General features: G+C 44.6%; 1 protein-coding gene and 1 pseudogene across 5 annotated transcripts in view; one reads left to right on the top strand and one right to left on the bottom strand.

Moving 5' to 3' along the window:
* Window positions 1-18,133, top strand: part of CAP2 (cyclase associated actin cytoskeleton regulatory protein 2) — a 164,795-nt gene that overhangs the window by 131,403 nt on the left and 15,259 nt on the right. For all 5 annotated transcript variants that reach the window (XM_023209801.2, XM_023209803.2, XM_023209800.2 and 2 more), the window contains 2 exons: window positions 15,777-15,966; window positions 17,487-17,662. In XM_023209801.2, the coding sequence (XP_023065569.1) occupies window positions 15,777-15,966; window positions 17,487-17,662 (366 nt within the window). The remainder of the gene's footprint in view (window positions 1-15,776; window positions 15,967-17,486; window positions 17,663-18,133) is intronic.
* Window positions 7,222-8,051, bottom strand: LOC116418812 (annotated as a pseudogene).

Raw genomic sequence — 18,133 nt, 5'->3', positions numbered from 1 at the left:
CACCAGGCATTATATGTGTACTACAGTTCTTCCGTAAAGCAGCAGGGATTTTATTATGATGCGTAAATAAATAACAACAATACAAAGCTAGGTTGGAAAATAAGCCTTGTGAATTAGACTCCTTCCCGGGTGGGCGGGAAGAGCCACAAAAGAGCTGACACTTGATTTGGATCTTGAGGGTGAGCAGGAGTTCCCTAGGCAAACAGTAAAGGGAAGGGCAGTTTTGGGGCAGAGAATTCAGCATGTGTACTTTGAGACACGAACAGTGTACTTTGAGAGAAAGGCTGGTGGTTTCGCAGAGCTGAATGTGGCAAAAGGTGAGGCCAGAAAGGCAGGTTGGGACCAGATGGTGAAATCCTTATGCATCATGCTGAGAAGGTGGGGCCCTGTGGTGTTTGAAGTTGTTTCCTTTGCCATAGGTTTTGTTGTTTGGTTTTTGGTCCGCCCCCACTTCCCGAGATGGAGCCTCCCAGCAGTCACTGCCACAGCTGAGTGATTTGCTCCATCTCGATGTCCCTCCCAAGCCTAGAGTAAGAGAGGGCAACAGCAGATGAAGCCCTTGGCCCATCTCTTTGGGGTCATTCAGGAGTGGCAAATAATCTTTCTTTAACAATGAATTTTATCTTGTCACGTGGCCAAACTCCATTGAGACCCTCTTCCGAGAGGGATCAATTCGAGTAATACTCTTTTCAGTTCAAAGGAGCAGAGTATAAAGGCATAAGTGAGTATTTGGTGCACATGTTTTCGTGAACAGGTCTGAAGGCAACCAAAAAGACATTTTTCTGAGTAGTAGTTGTTTCATAAAAGAAGTCTGTAGCATCCGAAGATCATGTTTTGAAAGACGACGCTGATGTGGATCTGTAAGTTCTTATGTGATTGTTAACAATTCCATTTCATTTATCATAATGACAGTGTTCATGTGCCCAGCTCCTAGAATCCCCTTCCTCTTTCTTCCTTACATCAAATCCTGTCCATCCTTCAAGGTCTACCGAAACAGCCCTCACTCAAGAAGCTTCTCTGGGCTGGGAGCGGTGGCTCATGCCTGTAATCCCAGCACCTTTGGGAGGCCGAGTCAGGTGGATCACTTGAGGCCAGGAGTTTCAGACCAGCCTGGCCAACATGACGAAACCCCGTCTCTACTAAAAATAGGAAAATTAGGCAGGCGCCGTGGCTGAGCACTTGAACCTGGGAGACGGAGGCTGCAGTGAGCGTAGATCACACACTGCACTCCTGCACTCCAGTCTGGGTGACAGAGCGAGACTCCATCTCAAAAAAAAAAGCAGCAGCAGCTTCTCCAACCTCTACTTATCACCATGTCCACCACAAGCTGGAAGTTATCCTTCCGTCCATCCTCAACAGCTGCATAGCACTTCTTATACTCTCCATTTCTTTTGTGATGCTTAGCATTTCCTACCTTATACAGTAGTTATTTTCTCATTCAGTAACATGTTTATGAAGCACTTACCATGTTTCAGGCACTGTGCCACAGTGGAATTCCCTCTGTGGAATTCCCTCCTAAGAGAGTTCTTAAAACCCTGCAAAAGGAGGAAAGACACATTTTGGTTGAGGCTTGAAGGCTGTGTTTTCCAGATAGTCAATTGGGCAAGAGCCTTCCAAACTAAGCACATCCTGAGCAAAGACTCACAGACTGGGAGCCAAGTGCCTGCCACATCTGGGAACACAGAAATGTCCTCTCTTCCTAAGCTATCAGCTCACTGAATGCAGGCTCCATTTCCAATTCAGCCTGGGGTCAGCAACAGTGACTGGTACCCTGGTACTGGGACAGCAGTGATTGAAAACAGATAGGATTCAAACACATTTGCTAAATCCACTGTATTCATTTGTCATCACAATGAAATTTCCAAAGCGTTAGTCCATTAACTATAGATGGTGTCTGTCTTTGAAAAGCTGCATAAAAATGTGTCTTTATTTTTATTATTTTTTTTTTTTGACGGAGCCTTGCTGTGTCGCCCAGCCTGGAGTGCAGTGGTGTGATCTCAGCTCACTGCAACCTCCACCTTTCGGGTTCAAGCTATTCTCCTGCCTCAGCCTCAAGAGCAGCTGGGATTACAGGCATGTGCCACCACGCCCAGCTAATTTTTATATTTTTAGTAGAGACAGGGTTTCACTATGTTAGCCAGGCTGGTCTCAAACTCCTGACCTCAGGTGATCCAACCTTCTCTGCCTCCCAAAGTGCTGGGATTACAGGCGTGAGCCACCGCATCCAGCCAAAATGTGTCTTTTCTTTTGTCCAGTGATAGGAAAGGAATGGACAATGTATTTTATTACAGGAACACCCATCGGCTGCCCACACCTCCTCTGCTCCTGTTCCTTGTCACTCACTGCCTTTCATTCTCAGTTCGTATAAACTCAGGAAACACAAGGTAATATTAACTTAAGCAAAAGCTATTTTCTTAAAAAGGGAAATGGGGGGTGCAGATTATCTTCTAAAGGTAAAACACACCCTTCATAAAATAGAACACAGAGGCTGGGCGCAGTGGCTCACAGCTGTAATTCCAACACTTTAGGAGGCTGACGTGGGCAGATCCCCTGAGGTCAGGAATTCAAGGCCAGCCTGGCCAACATGGTGAAACTCTGTCTCTACTAAAAATACAAAATTAGCCGGGCATGGTGGCACATGCCTGTAGTCCCAGCTACCTGGGAGACGGAGGCAGGAGAATCGCTGGAACCCAGGAGGCAGAGATTGCAGTGAGCCGAGATCACGCCACTGCACTCCAGCCGAGGTGACAGAGCAAGACTCTGTCTCAAAAAAAAAAAAAAATAGAACACACAAGCAAGCCCTGGCCACGGTTTATTGGTCCAATCTGCACTCTTGATGCAAAGTGAGCGTCCCTAAATAAACAAAATGCATATATAATATGGAGCCAAAGATAACTGATCCTTCTAACAGCTATTATTTTGCCTTAACCCTCACCTCTACTATCTACTAAGTATGGATAATTGGAGAAAGTACAGTCATTTCTGTATTCCCCTGAAATCTGAAAGAAAAAAAACCTGAATTTAGTGGTAGTTCAGACTTAGGCCCTTCTGGCCAAATGGAGTAGCTGTCCAGCTAATTCAAGCCACATGTCCCTCTTGGTCTTTATATAACTGCTGGCCCTCTAGAGTTTGTTTCTTTGATGAGTATACTTTGCTATCTTTAACCCTGGAAAGTTTTCCCATGGAAAATTTAATTTTATCTTTCCTTTTTTATGAGAAATTGTATTCTCAAGCTGGCAGACAAGAAGAAAAGACAATCTGGAAATTCCAGATTTGATCTAAATATCAGCAAAGCCAAACTAATAATTATGGCCACATATCAAGGCAATTTATGCGGAATATCTGGATCACTTGAGCATATTAGATTGTGTTCATTATATTCTTTTTCTTTTTCTTTTTCTTTTGAGACAAAGTCTTGCTCTGTCGCCCAGGCTGGAGTGCAGTGGCCAGATCTCAGCTCACTACAAGCTCCGCCTCCCGGGTTTACACCATTCTCCTGCCTCAGCCTCCCGAGTAGCTGGAACTACAGGCGCCCACCACCACACCTGGCTAATTTTTTGTATTTTTAGTAGAGACGGGGTTTTACAGTGTTAGCCAGAATGGTCTCGATCTCCTGACCTCGTGATCCGCCCGTCTCGGCCTCCCAAAGTGCTGGGATTACAGGCTTGAGCCACCGCGCCTGGCCTTTTTTTTTTTTTTTTTTTTTGAGACAAAGTCTTGCTCTGTTGCCCAGGCTGGAGTGCAGTGGCACGATCTCTGCTCATTGCAATCTCACCTCCCAGGATCAAGCAATTCTTGTGCCTCAGCTTTCTGAGTAGCTGGGATTACAGGTTTGTGCCACCATGTCCGGCTAATTTTTACGTATTTTGTAGAGACGGGGTTTCATCATGTTGGCATGTTGGCCAGGCTGGTCTCAAACTCCTGACCTCAAGCGAGCCACCTGCCTGGGCCTCCCAAAGTGCTAGGATTACAGGCGTGAGCCACCGTGCCTGGCCGTGTGTTCGTTATATTCTTCTGGACTCTGCTCTGAGGGCTTGGTCTGCTTTTATCAAAAATTTTTACTTTGGGCATGTTAGAACAGAAATCACCACCTACATTTTTTGAAGGGCCACGTCTGGGTATACAGGTAGCGGTTTGACTGCCCATACAGGCATTCTGTTTTTGACTTCACTACCGTATTTAATAAATTACCTGAGATATTCAACACTTTATTGTAAAACAGTTGGTGTTAGATGGTTTTGCCCAACCGTGGACTAATATAAGTGTTCTGAGCACTTTTACGTTAAGCTCGGCTAAAGCTATGAGGTTCAATAGATTAGGTGTATTAAATGCATGTTTGACTCTTACAATATTTTCAATTTATAATAGGTTTATGGGATGAAACCCCATTAGTATAAGTCAAGGAGCATCTGCATAAATTAAGAGAAAAGCAAACATAAAAACACTAACTCACTGGTTTACAGGTACTAATATAGACAACACATGTTTTTCCCAGGCTGTTTTCTGATTTTAAGCTGTTGTTACTTCTCCAAAGCAACTTTGCTTTCTGTTCTGTCTTTTTTTTCATCTACTGCCAAAGCTCAGATCTTTCCAGGTCATCAGAGGAATGGCATACAGGGACCGCAGGAGGGTGGGAGGAGTGGAGAATCATGAAACCATCGACGAAACCATGAGATCTGAGTTTTTATGACCTTTCCCCTGGGTTTTGTATCTTGGGATAAGGGTGTTTGGAGCTTTGCCTCTGAAGAAGACGGATCCAAATGGGCCCCACAATTCCTTCATATTTGTGGGACCGTCTTTTTATTTCGACTGTATTTAAGCACCGTTAGTACTTTCATGGAAATCTGAAATTCCAGTAGTGTTCTGTTTTCCCCAAATTGACTTTTTAAAAATGATTAATAAACATACATTTAAAATATTATACAGCACTTCACTGTGATATTATTAACAATTCTGTGTTCTTGGAAAGGCCCCCAGAAACTTTGTTTTTATTGACAGAAGTCTCAAAATTCTAAGAAGTGGAGCCAGGTGCAGTGGCTCACGCCCGTAATCCCAGCACTTTGGGAGGCCAAGTCAGGAGGATCACTTGAGCCCAGGAGTTTGAAACCAGCCTGGGCAATGTGGTGAGACCCCATCTCTACAAAAAAAAGAAGTTTTAATTCCAATAAGTGATAAAAATAAGAGAATGGAGACAAAAATCATAAATTCAATTCAGTTACACTCACATTATACAGGATGATCATCTTTTAGTTTATGTGCAGCCTTTTTACTTGACTATAGTTGTCTTCTAATAAAAGTGTGCTATAAATATGAATGTAAAATTTGCAAATTATTATGGAAATTAACAAATTTGGAAAGGTATCAGTTTCACTAAGTTACTGATCAGTGTACATCTTGCATAAAATAGAAAGAAATTAGTTTTGACATTGAAAATATAAACACACCCTGGCTGGGCACGGTGGCTCACACCTGTAATCCCTGCACTTTGGGAGGCCAAGGCAGACGGATCACGAGGTCAGGAGATTGAGACCATTCTGGCTAACACAGTAAAACCCCGTCTCTACTAAAAATACAAAAAATTAGCCAGGCGTGGTGGTGGGTGCCTGTAGTCCCAGCTACTCGGGAGGCTGAGGCAGGAGAATGGTGTGAACCTGGGAGGTGGACCTTGTAGTGAGCCGAGATCACACCACTGCACTCCAGCCTGGGCGACAGAGCAAGAATACGTCTCAAAAAAAAAAATATATATATATATATATATGTATAAAAACACACCCTGGCTGGGTGCGGTGGCTCACACCTGTAATCCCAGCACTTTGGGAGGCCGAGGCGGGCGGATCACGAGGTCAGGAGATCGAGACCATCCTGGCAAACATGCTGAAACCCCGTCTCTACTAAAAATAAAAAAAAAAAATTAGCTGGGTGTGGTGGCGGGCACCTATAGTCCCAGCTTCTCGGGAGGCTGAGGCAGGGGAATGGCGTGAACCTGGGAGGCTTGCAGTGAGCCGAGATCGCGCCACTGCACTCCAGCCTGGGCGACAGAGCGAGACTCCGTCTCAAAAAAAAAAAAAAAACACATACACACACACCCTACAATATGAATTTGCGAAGGAAGACCATCTGATTTATGTGTATAAAACATTAGGCCAGTTCTAAAACTGGTAGTTCTTTCTTTTAATCACTCCCTCCTATTATGCTATATGAGAGGCTTATCATCCTCATATTTTATGTTCCATATTAATAAAGGCCATTTGGGATTCTTTGTTTTTGGAAAAATTAATAAACAGTATTTTATTAAAATGTTCAGTTGTCACTTTGGGAGGCTGAGGTGGGAGGCCCTCTTGAGCCCAGGAGTTTGAGACCAGCTTGGGCAACATAGTGAGACAACAAAAAAAAGTTCAATTGTAAAGCATTGTTAGTCTCTATAGTTGTAGCATGAAGATGTAAGTGTACTTGTGATTGAAATGGCTTTGCGATTTTGAAACTGCTTTTAGTTTTTGAGACAGGGTCTCTGTCTCCCAGCTAGAGTGCGGTTGTGGCATCATAGCTCACTGCAGCTCAATCGTCCGGGCTCAAGCAATCCTCCCACCTCAGCCTCCCAGCTCCCAGGTAGCTGAGACCACAGGCACGTAACCACCACACTCGGCTAATTTTTTGACTTTTAGTAGAGACAGGATCTCACTATGTTGCCTATGCTGATCTCTTAACTCCTGAGCTCAAATGACCCTCCCACCTCAGCCTCCCAAAGTACTGGGATTACTTTACTTTACTGGGATGAGCTACTGCACTGGGCCTAACCTGCTTTTAAAGTATATAATTGGACACCTGTAAGTTGTCACTGCTACCTCGAGATCATTAATGGTAAGCCGGGTGGGTAATGGGCCAGGATGGTTCAGAGACGGGCAGTTAAAGAGAATCTAACTGCGAAACGGAAGGGAGTGTATGTTTGTGTCCATGAAGGAGAGTTCGAGGAAGGGCTCATAACGGAAGGATGAGGAAGAGGAAACACCCATGAACAGTGCCATGGCATGTCAGCTGTTTCATTGTGTGGCTTTATGTACAATCTCCACAAATATGTAAAGACAGGTGGCTCACAACAGTACTACCACTAAGCTAGCTTTATGGAAGAAACATCTTAACAAAAGTTGTGCTGTGAGCAACATAATCCACCTGTTCCAAGAGACTGTCAGGTGATATTTTGATTTTTTTTGGTCTCCGCTTTTCTTTTTTTTTTTTTTTTTTTTTTTTCAATTTGAGAGCAGGTACTGTTTATTAACTGACCAGCTTAGAAAAATAATCGTGGTAGACACCTTTGTTCATTCTTCTAGTAAGCCTGTTGATCTGGTCCTCCCTGTTCCCAGCATCTCCACCTTCTACAAAATGGGTGGTCTTTTTCTTCATTCCTCCTCATGGAGAAGATCATTTGAAGGGCCACAGGAAGTTATTTGCTTCTTTGAAGCGTTTTCCAACAGTATAGATCCCATGAATCAGATTCTCCCTGCAGATGATGCCATATTTACTAAGAGATCAAGCCATCAAAGCGTCGTCTGTCAAAGCAATTCACTTCTTACTGATTTTGCCATAACCACGCTTGTAGATTAGTTCATTTACTGACTTCAGACTTGGGTACCCCTATGCAATGTATGGTTCTACAATCCTCAGCATGTTAATTGAAGCCTTGTTGAGCTCCACAAAGGTTCCATTGAAGATATGACGAAGGGAAGAAGCTGCAACATCTTTCGGACCTTTGGGCTCACACCATTGATACCTCTGATCCTGATGACAAACGCCAATTTGGGTTCTGCAGATACATAGAAGTTGCCAGCTTTTCTTGCCATCTTCACCATTCGAATTTCAGTTCTGTACATCTGCCTATATTCCTTGCGATAGTGCTTTGCTTTTTCATAGCTAAGCTTCCTCCTTGCCTTTCGAAGCATCTTTTGGGCAAACTTCTTTCTCAGGCCCTTGATCTTCAGCTCTGCGAAATTCCTTCACTTTTTCTTAAGGGTTTCTGGCACAGCGAGAACCTTCTTCTTCTCTTCTACACCCTCCATGGTTCCAGCCAGAAAAAGAGTGGTCTCCGCTTTTTAAAAATGGGTAAGAACACTAATAGGTTGTCTGACCTGTACTTAAAGTTGGAGATCAATATTGTCTATGTACATTCCCCCCATGCTTAAAGCGCTTCGCCTCTCCTTTTAGGATAAAGATATCTGCAAATCACCCAGGCCATCCTGAGGAGAGCTGGTCGCTTCCACCTTTGCACCCCAGCATCCTTCATTCATGTGATGTGTGACTCATATCACACGGCATCTACGCTTACTTCTTCGTGCCTCTGCCATCCCCACTAGATTATGAGCTTCTGAAAAAGCAGAACATATGCCTGCTTCCTCGTCGAGTACCCCGTTCCCAGCAAGGTAGCCCTTGGTAAATGTTTGTTTAGTGGACTGACAAAGCAGCCTTAGTTATTCAATTCACTTTCAATCCAACTATAAATAGTTAGATTCTACTCAAACCAAATTCTCTTCTACCCCTATTGTTGGGTTTGAAAAATTATGAGGCAGAGTCTTGCTGTCCCCCAGGCAGGAGTGAAGTGGCATGATCTGGGCTCACTGCAACCTCCACCTCCCGGGTTCAAGTGATTCTCCTGCCTCAGCCTCCTGAGTAGCTGGGATTACAGGTGTGCACCACCATGTCCGGCTAATTTTTGTATTTTTAGTAGAGACAGGGTTTCATCATGTTAGCCAGGCTGGTCTCGAACTCCTGACCTTGGGTGATCTGCCAGCCTCCGCCTCCCAAAGTGTTGGGATTATAGGCGTGAGCCACCGTGCCCAGCTGGGTTTGAAAAATCTTAGAGTTTAGGTAGAGCGCAGTGGTTCACACCTGTAATCCCAGCACTTTGGGAGGCCGAGGCAGGTGAATCATTTGAGGCCAGTGGTTTGAGACCAGCCTGACCAACATGTTGAAACCCTTTCTCTACTAAAAATTTTTTAAAAATTAGCCAGGCGTGGTGGCGGGCACCTGTAATCTCAGCCTACTGGGAGACTGAGGTGGGCATAACACCTGAGGTTGGGAGTTCAAGACTAACCTGACCAACATGGAGAAACCCCATCTCTACTAAAAGTAAAAAAAATTAGCCGGGTGTGGTGGTGCATGCCTGTAATCCCAGCTACCCGGGAGGCTGAGGCAGCAGAATCACTTGAACCCGGGAGGCGGAGGTTGCCGTGAGCCTAGATCATGCCATTGTACTCTAGCCTGGGCAACAAGAGCAAAACTCCATCTCAACCCCCACCCAAAAAAAAAAAGAACTTGGAAGTGTTTTCCCTTTCAAAATAAAATCTAAAGTAACAAAGCGATTAGTGTTTCAAGAAGTAACATTTAATGAAAACAAATTTTGATGTACGTTAGTATACAACGATATTAAATAGAGTATACTTATATGTTATATATAGTATATGTATCCAAAAGAATCACAAACTTTCCACATGCTGCATATGAGTTTCATTATTTTATAGCTACAGTTCATATATTTAAAAATAGAGGAGGCAGCTGTTCCCAGGACAGCTGAAATTAACTTAGAGAAAGGGATTTGCAGTACAGTAGCTTTTTAAAAAGTCTTCGTGCCAAAAAAAGTATATAATTGAATATCTGCTCTCAAAATTAATCTTAATAGACCTTAAATGCAGCATTTTTAGGTGTTGTGCTGTGTTCTTGAAACAGAAGTGAACTTTTGTACTCTGAATATGGGCATTTAAAATTATAGATGTGTAGCTTTTCTTTTCTTTTTTTCTTTTTTTTTTTTTGAGACGGAGTCTCCCTCTGTCACCAGGCTGAAGTGCGGTGGCATGATCTCAGCTCACTGCAACCTCTGCCTCCTGGGTTCAAGTGATTCTCCTGCCTCAGGCTTCCGAGTAGCTAGGACAACAGGCGTGTGCACCACACCCAGCTAATTTTTGTATTTTTAACAGAGACAGGATTTCACCCTGTTGGCCAGGATGGTCTCCATCTCCTGACCTCGTGATCCACCCACCTCGGCCTCCCAAAGTACTGGGATTGCAGGCGTGAGCCACTGCGCCCAGCCTCATTTTTTTAAGTTGTAAGCCACGGTTACAATGACTCCAATAGAATGTACTTTTTCATTATTCCCAGTCTGAGGCTCTAAGATACTTAAGTGACTCATTTCATCAACATAACAAAGTTGTTTTTTAAAAAAGCATTTGTGTGTGGATCACTGCTCCTTAACTAAGGTTAAGTCTGCCTCCCTTCAGGCTCCTACGCCAGGATACCGCCATTCAGTTCTCAGCTTCACTTTGCTGTCCATGTGGCCTTGTGCAAGTCACATGACATCAGAATCCTGTAGGTCCTGGAAGCTTTTAGATGTACGATTCTACACTGTAGAAATAAAATGAAACTAATTGTTAGGACAAAACATACTGTAAAAGAATTTGTTATTAAGAAAAACCTTCTTTTGAGAAGGACCAGAAATATTCTAATAATTAACAAGTAAACACCATCTCTTATTTAGTGTCTTTGTTGAATTCTCCATGTGCAGATCCAAACCACATAGCCTGTGTTCATTCTGCAGAGGCACGAATGCAGTCTGCAGGCTACGGCTGCAGTTTCTCAAGACTCTCACTGGTAAATGGTAGGGAAGAGAACCCTGTCATGTGTTACCCCTCTCAGTCGGGTTTCTGGACAGGTACTGTTAGTGCAGAGGCTCTCCCCAGCCCTCGTTCTTGGCACCTCCTAGACAAGTTTGCCCATCTGGGAGCGATCCTTCTGTATCTCTAGACTGACCTAACTCAAATTGTAAAGGATACAAAACCTGCCCTCTGCCCATGCCCCCTCTCCTGTGAGCTCTGCTGTCCCACAGAGCCTATTCTCCCACAGTTACCCACTGGGATGGAGAAGTAGTGGATCCCTTGATCGGCACTCAAGGCTGCAGGCTCTCATCTGATCCTTGCCTTCTCATCCAGTCTAAACAACCTGGTACATTACCTCTGCCATGAGAGTCTATCTTTAAAAGGAAATCACCCCGAGGGGTTGGGTTGTTCCATCTCTAGTCTCCAGAAGACAGGTCACAACCCTATCTCAGAACAACTTGAGCCCTAGATGGAGAGTCAAGATCTGGGTACATGTACCCCACTACTGCAACCCAGTGGGTACTCAGGAAAAATGAACGAGGCAAGAGGCCAGTTTCTAGAAGCAGGACACAGAGTCACAACAAAACCAGCATCAAGGGTGACGTAATTGTCAAAGCACAAGACATCTTATATTCCCGTAGGATCAAGACTGGTTCCAGAGGTGCTGTAGGAGCTCAGTCAACTGCTAAAAGGCATCAGGGGGATGCAACAAGGGGTTGTGGAGATAAAAACTGAGCCAGAATTGCACCACTTCCCAATACTTCCGTCATATGTATTCTAGCCAGAGGCCCACAGGCTGCACTACATATGAGTCAAGGTAGCCTGTACCTTCCTTTAATTTGGCTAATGACATTTTTTTTTTTTTTTTGAGATGGAATCTCACTCTTGTTGCCCAGGCTGGAGTGCAGTGGCATGATCTCGGCTCACTGCAACCTCTGTCTCCCAGGTTCAAGCGATTCTCCTGCCTCAGCCTCCTGAGTAGCTGGGATTACAGGCGCTCGCCACCACGCCCTGCTAATTTTTGTATTTTTAGTAGAGACAGGGTTTCGCCATGTTGGCCATGCTGGTCTTGAACTCCTGACCTCAGGTGATCCACCCGCCTCAGCCTCCCAAAGTGCTGGGATTACAGGTGTGAGCCACCGCGCCCGGCCATGACTTTTTCAAGTCCAAATATAGCATAAAAGATTTCCCTGAAGAAAGCTTTAGAATCAAGCAGAGATGTGATTCGGTAATGTTCTTTACCATTGACTGGCCATTTAATATTGAATTTAAACAGCGTTTCTGATTTCCTGCCATATTTTCTGCTAAACAGATATTTCAGTATAGTCTCAGTAATATGGTTGTCATTATTAAGATTAATTTCAGCATATAGGAAAGAATGGTTATTCCCAAACTTGTCTACAGATTGGAATCACCTAGGGAAGGTCAAAAAATACAGATGCCTATGCCCCTGCCTCCTCCACCCGCAAGAGTATTTCTGTGACACAGCCTAGTTGTCTTTGGAATTTTTGGCCTCCCTAAGTGCTGGGATTATAGGCGTGAGCCACCGCACCCAACTAAATTTTGTATTTTCAGTAGAGACAGTGTTTCACCATGTTGGCTAGGCTGGTCTTGAACTCCTGACCTCAGGTGATCCACCCGCCTCGGCCACCCAAAGTGCTGGGACTACATACAGGTGTGAACCTCCGCGCCCGTCCTCCTCTCTGTTTTCTCTTGGGACATCTGAAGACAATGTCAGGCTGTGATTCCACTTGTGGCCAGACATAGGAGAATGTAGAAAGTTCCCGTGCCATGTGCTGTCATCTCCCCAGAATGAGAAGAGAAGGAGGCAAAGATGAGTGACTCTGCAAGGGGCAGCTCACGGAGACCCAGTGAAGGGAACATCTAAGCAGTTCGATTCCGAGTCCACTGCACGGCAAAGCCCCTGAATGCTAATTGAAAAGTAACCTTGGAAACAAGAACCTGGTATTGTACTCTTGCAGGGGCCGATATGGGAATGAGCCAGGACATACAAAGGATTAGTCCAAGATGGAGTTTCAACTGGTCCTGAGTTCCCTTATTTTTTGGCTTTTATTTTCAACTTTGTAGCATTAAATCCTTTGTCTCCTGTTCCTGGGCCAGCCATCTGAATGTATCAAAGTTCCAAAAAGTTGAATATGTGGCTTTTTAGTTTCAGGGTCCTTTAATGGCTCTTGGAGAGAGAGTCTCTGAATTCTGAGAGCCAGCCATCTAAATCATTCTAAGATTTAGAAGCCAGCATCGTCTCCCCTTTCCACAAAATAGGACTATAAAGCTGCAGTGTTTCAGATGTTGGGGGAGGGGGCTGTCCCTTCACCAGCTGTATGAGTTATGATGTACTTATGAGTAAAAGTAATACTTGGTGGTTCTCAGTGTCTGAGGACTAGAATACTGTTTGATGTCCAAAGCTTACATTATACTCTCTTTCTGATTCAGAGCAAATTCTCAAATTTTATCCCAGTAAGAGAGAAAACATTTCAAATACTGGTGAGGAAAATGGTCAGTCTCAGGAACTGTGAAATCATTTTCTACTTGACCTAAGAAACCTGATGGAATTAGGCTGCTCTTTATTAGAAACAACGACCACTGCAAATTAAATCTTCAGGAGATGAGGCCTCCAGCCTGCAGGGTTTCTAAAACATGCATTCTGAATAAGACAATAATATTTTATTTTCAGGGTAATTCTACGCTTTAATAGGAATTATATAAGTACTTTGAAAATAGCGTGTTTTTTTTGGTTTTGTTTTGCTTTGAGACAGGGTCTCACTCTTTTCCAGGCTGGGGTACAGTGGCATGATCTCGACTCACTGCAACCTCTGCCCCCTAGGCTTAGGTGATCCTCCCACCTCAGCCTCCACAGTAGCTGGGACTACAGGCATGCATCACCATGCTCAGCTAATTTTTTGTATTTTTTGTAGAGACAGGGTCTCACTTTGTTGCCCAGGCTGGTTTCAAACTCGTGGGCTCAAGCCATCCAAGCAATCCACCCTCCTCGGCTTCCCAAAGTGTTTAGATTACAGGCATGAGCCACCATGCCCGAGCTAGGTGTGAGCCACCATGCCTGAGCCAGCATGTTTTGTTTTGTTTTTAACTGAAAACTACTACAGATTTTTTTTAATTAATTAATTTATTTATTTATTTATTTATTGAGACGGCGTCTCGCTCTGTCGCCCAAGCTGGAGTGCAGTGGCCGGATCTCAGCTCACTGCAAGCTCCGCCTCCCGGGTTTACGCCATTCTCCTGCCTCAGCCTCCCGAGTAGCTGGGACTACAGGCGCCCACCACCTCGCCCGGCTAGTTTTTTGTATTTTTTAGTAGAGACGGGGTTTTACCGTGTTTGCCAGGATGGTCTCGATCTGACCTCGTGATCCGCCCGTCTCGGCCTCCCAAAGTGCTGGGATTACAGGCTTGAGCCACCGCGCCCTGCCAAGATTAAGAATCCCTGATTTTGATACTGCATAATAGTAAATTGTTTATGACAATAAGGATATTCTGTTTTCATTAATATTTGGCACTTACGTAATGTTTTACCTTTCACATTTGATATTGAAAATTGATGAATCTAAGCCACATTTCCATTACTCCCAATTTTTTAAGCTTCCTGACTATTGGATTTGTTTATAATTCCCTATTATAGATACACAGTTCTACTTGAGGGTTTAAAAGTAAAACAGGGCCAGGCACAGTGGCTCACGCCTGTCATCCCTGCAGTTTGGGATGCTGAGGCGGGTGGATAATTTGAGGTCAGGAGTTTGAGACCAGCCTGGCCAACATGGCAAAACCCTGTCTTTACTAAAGATACAAAAATTAGCTGGGCTTGGGGGCGCATATCTGTAATCCCAGCTACTCGGGAGGCTGAGGCAGGAGAATTGCTTAAACCTGGGAGGCAGAGGTTGTAGGGAGCCGAGATCGCGCCACTGCCATCCAGCCTGGGCAACAGAACAAGACTCCATCTCAAAAATGAATAAATAAATAAAAGCAAAATGGTATATAGGCCAAGTTTGTGGTATATCTGTGTTTCTATACTACCAGTTCTAAGTTCTGTGGGGTCCATAAAAACTGGCACTTCGGGAGACCAGGGTAGGAGGATTACTTAAGGTGTTCAAGACCAGCCTGGGCAACATAGTGTGACCTCATCTCTACAAAAAAAATAAATAAATAATAAAAATTAGCCAGTCAGAGTGGCACGTGCTTGCTGTCCCAGCTATTCAGGAGACTGAGGCAGAAGAATCGCTTGAGCCCAGGAGTTTGAGGCTGCAATGAGCTATGTTCACGCCACTGCACACAGCCTGGGCAATAGAGTGAGACCCTGTCTCCTTAAAAAAAAAAAGCAAAACTGAACTAAAGCAAGTCCCTCTCTTGTCTATCACGTCGTATTGCCATTTGAATTTGTTAGGCTTTCATACTGAAAACAAAGGTTGTGCTTTACATAGCAGTGAACATAAGAATAACCATAGCTCTTGGATCAGGAAGAATCTAATTTTCAGTTGGTTCACTAACAGTTTGATGAAAAGTCATATGGATCCTGGACCCTCATTACCTTTGGGTTTGACAAGCATCCCAGTCACATATGGTCCCTGTTTGGGGGTCAGTTTGAGGCAGGCATATTTGGAAAATCAGGTCCAGAGAGTTTCTGTATCTCTCTCTTTCACTGCTCAAAAATGTTTGGAAGCATCCAATCACCACTGAATATTTTTACCCTCCCCCACACCCCATTGGTGGTTACAGTTTCCAGTGTCTCAAAAGAGCTAATCGTTTTATCGATTGGATCACTTTTTTCTTGTGATTCTAAATTGGCCAAGGCCCGGTGTCATTTAGATCCTGAGCCTTGGACCTGGACTTGGGAGTATGGCTCGTTTGCCTCTGATCTGGCAGCAGGGCTCATCACCACACAGATCCTACTGACAGGGCCACACAGCTAAGTCATGTTCCATGTTCCCAAGCTGGAGCGGCCATGGTTCAGACCCTCCCAAACAGACCCATGACGCACAGGTGTGCCCTCTGGGAGCCTTTGCTGAGGCTTCAACCCCACTCCCTCATCGGCAGCAGGTTTTGACTCACTTGGGCAAAATCCCAGCAAAGGCGCAGTCTCAATGCAATGCTGTGTCTTCTCTCTTCTCAGGGTCCTGTAGCATCCACAGTATCAGCGTTTTCTGTCCTCTCCTCTGGGCCTGGCCTTCCTCCACCCCCTCCTCCTCCGCCTCCTCCAGGGCCACCTCCACTTTTCGAGAATGAAGGCAAAAAAGAGGAGTCTTCTCCTTCACGCTCAGCTTTATTTGCCCAGCTTAACCAGGGAGAAGCAATTACGAAAGGTGAGAGAGAAAACAAGACCTGGAAGCTGCCTCCCTTTCCCTCTGGCTCCCAGATACAATGAGCCACTAGAGCCCCAGTGATGGATGCATCACTCCATCCCTGCCTCCAGCATGCAGGGAGAGGGGCAGCTGGTGCTGGGAAGACAGGAGCCTGCCATGTTCCTTATGTCCTTGCAGAGGGGCTCAGGGGGTCACTGTGTAGACCAGAAAGAAGAACTCAGAGACTCTGGGTTCTAAATGGATCACCGTGCTGCATCCTTGCTTTAGCCCTCAGTGCTTGCACGTCATCATTTACAACCAAGGCATCAAGATCAAATGAAATAAAAATAGCAGGCTGAGCATGCTGGCTCATGCCTGTAATCATAGCACTTTGAGAGGCCAAGGTGGGCTGATTGCTTGAGCCCAGGAGTTCAAGACCAGCCTGGGCAACACAGTGAGACTCCATCTTTACCAAAAATAAACAGAAATTAGCTGGGCATTGTGGCACACACCTGCAGTTCTAGCTACTAAGGAATCTGAGGTGGGAGGATCGCTCCAACCCAGGAGATGGAGGCTGCAGTGAGCTGGAGTGTACTACTGCACTCCAGCCTGGGTGACAGAGTGAGACCTTGTCTCCAAATAAATAAAAGTAAATAAATAAAAATGGCAAACATTAGCTCCTCTGTCCTGAAGCAGTGTACAGGCTTGTCAAAGAATTATATCCCACTATACTGGGCTTGGAGCTAAGAATCCAAAATTCTAAATTTTTCTCTGGCTCCAACTGGCTCTGGATGCCCTGTGAAACTCATTTGCAAAGTAAAGGAATGGATTCATAAAGTCAGTTCCATATTCTGATATATACTCACTGGAATGCTCTAACCTTTTAGGCTGTGTCTGGAGAATGATTTAGCCATAAGAGAAGACGTAAGACGTGATCCTTTTTCATGAGGTAGTTTGCTCTTTGCAGGATTTTTGTCTATCATTTTATATCTCAACAGAAGAGGTTCCTCAAATTAAAAAAAAAGAAAATACTTGGCTGGTGCAGTGGCTCATGCCTATAATCCCAGCACTTTGGGAGGCCAAGGGGGGGGCAGATCACCTGAGGTCAGGAGTTCGAGGACCAGCGTGGCCAACATGGTGAAACCCTGTCTCTACTAAAAATACAAATATTAGCCAAGCGTGGTGGTGCATGCCTGTAACCCCAGCTACTCAGGAGGCTGAGGCAGGAGAAACGCTTGAACCCGGGAGGCAGAGGTTGCAGTGAGCTGAGATCACGCCACTGCACTCTAGCCTAGGTGACAGAGGGAGACTCCATTTCCAGAAAAAAAAAAACCAAAAACAACAACTTACGGTGCTTCCATCAACTCTAAACTTGTACAGGACTCAGCTCCTGCATCCTGACTTGGACAAAGCACTAGACTGTTTTGAAAGTTACATTACCAAAAGTTCTTATGCTCTTTATTTACATCATGTTCATCTAGCAAGTTAGAGACATTTCCCTTTGCATAAAATAAATGTGTCCATGTGTGTTGTCCTCCTAGGGCTCCGCCATGTCACAGATGACCAGAAGACATACAAAAATCCCAGCCTGCGTGCTCAAGGAGGGCAAACTCGATCTCCTACCAAAAGTCACACTCCAAGTCCCACATCTCCTAAATCTCATCCTTCTCAGAAACATGCCCCAGTGTTGGAGTTGGAAGGAAAGAAATGGAGAGTGGTAAGTGAAGCATTTTAACTTTTATTTTCCTGACACATGCCAATGAAAGGAGCAACAGTCAAACCATTTACCAAGATCTGAAGGATTTCTTTTTAAAAAAATTTTTTATTGATACATAATATTTGTACATATTTATGGAGTGTACCTGTGATATTTTGTTACATGCATAGAATGTATAACAATTGCCCAGGTTCGGTGGCTCATGTCTGTAATTCTGGCGCTTTGGGAGGCTGAGGTGGGAGGATCACTTGAGGTCAGGAGTTCGAGACCAGCCTGACCAACATGGTGAAACCCTATCTCTACTAAAAATACAAAAATTAGCCAGGCATGGTGGCACGCGCCTGTAATCCCAGCTACTTGAGAGACTGAAACAGGAGAATCACTTGAACCTGAGAGGCAGAGGTTGCAGCGAGCCGAGATCACACTACTGCACTCCAGCCTGGGTGACAGAGTGAGACTGTTTAAAAAAAA

This window comes from Piliocolobus tephrosceles, chromosome 5 (genome assembly GCF_002776525.5).
Source record: "Piliocolobus tephrosceles isolate RC106 chromosome 5, ASM277652v3, whole genome shotgun sequence".
NCBI lineage: Eukaryota > Metazoa > Chordata > Mammalia > Primates > Cercopithecidae > Piliocolobus > Piliocolobus tephrosceles.
The sequence above is the reverse complement of the archived record's forward strand: the minus strand, read 5'-3'. Positions and strand labels throughout refer to the sequence as shown.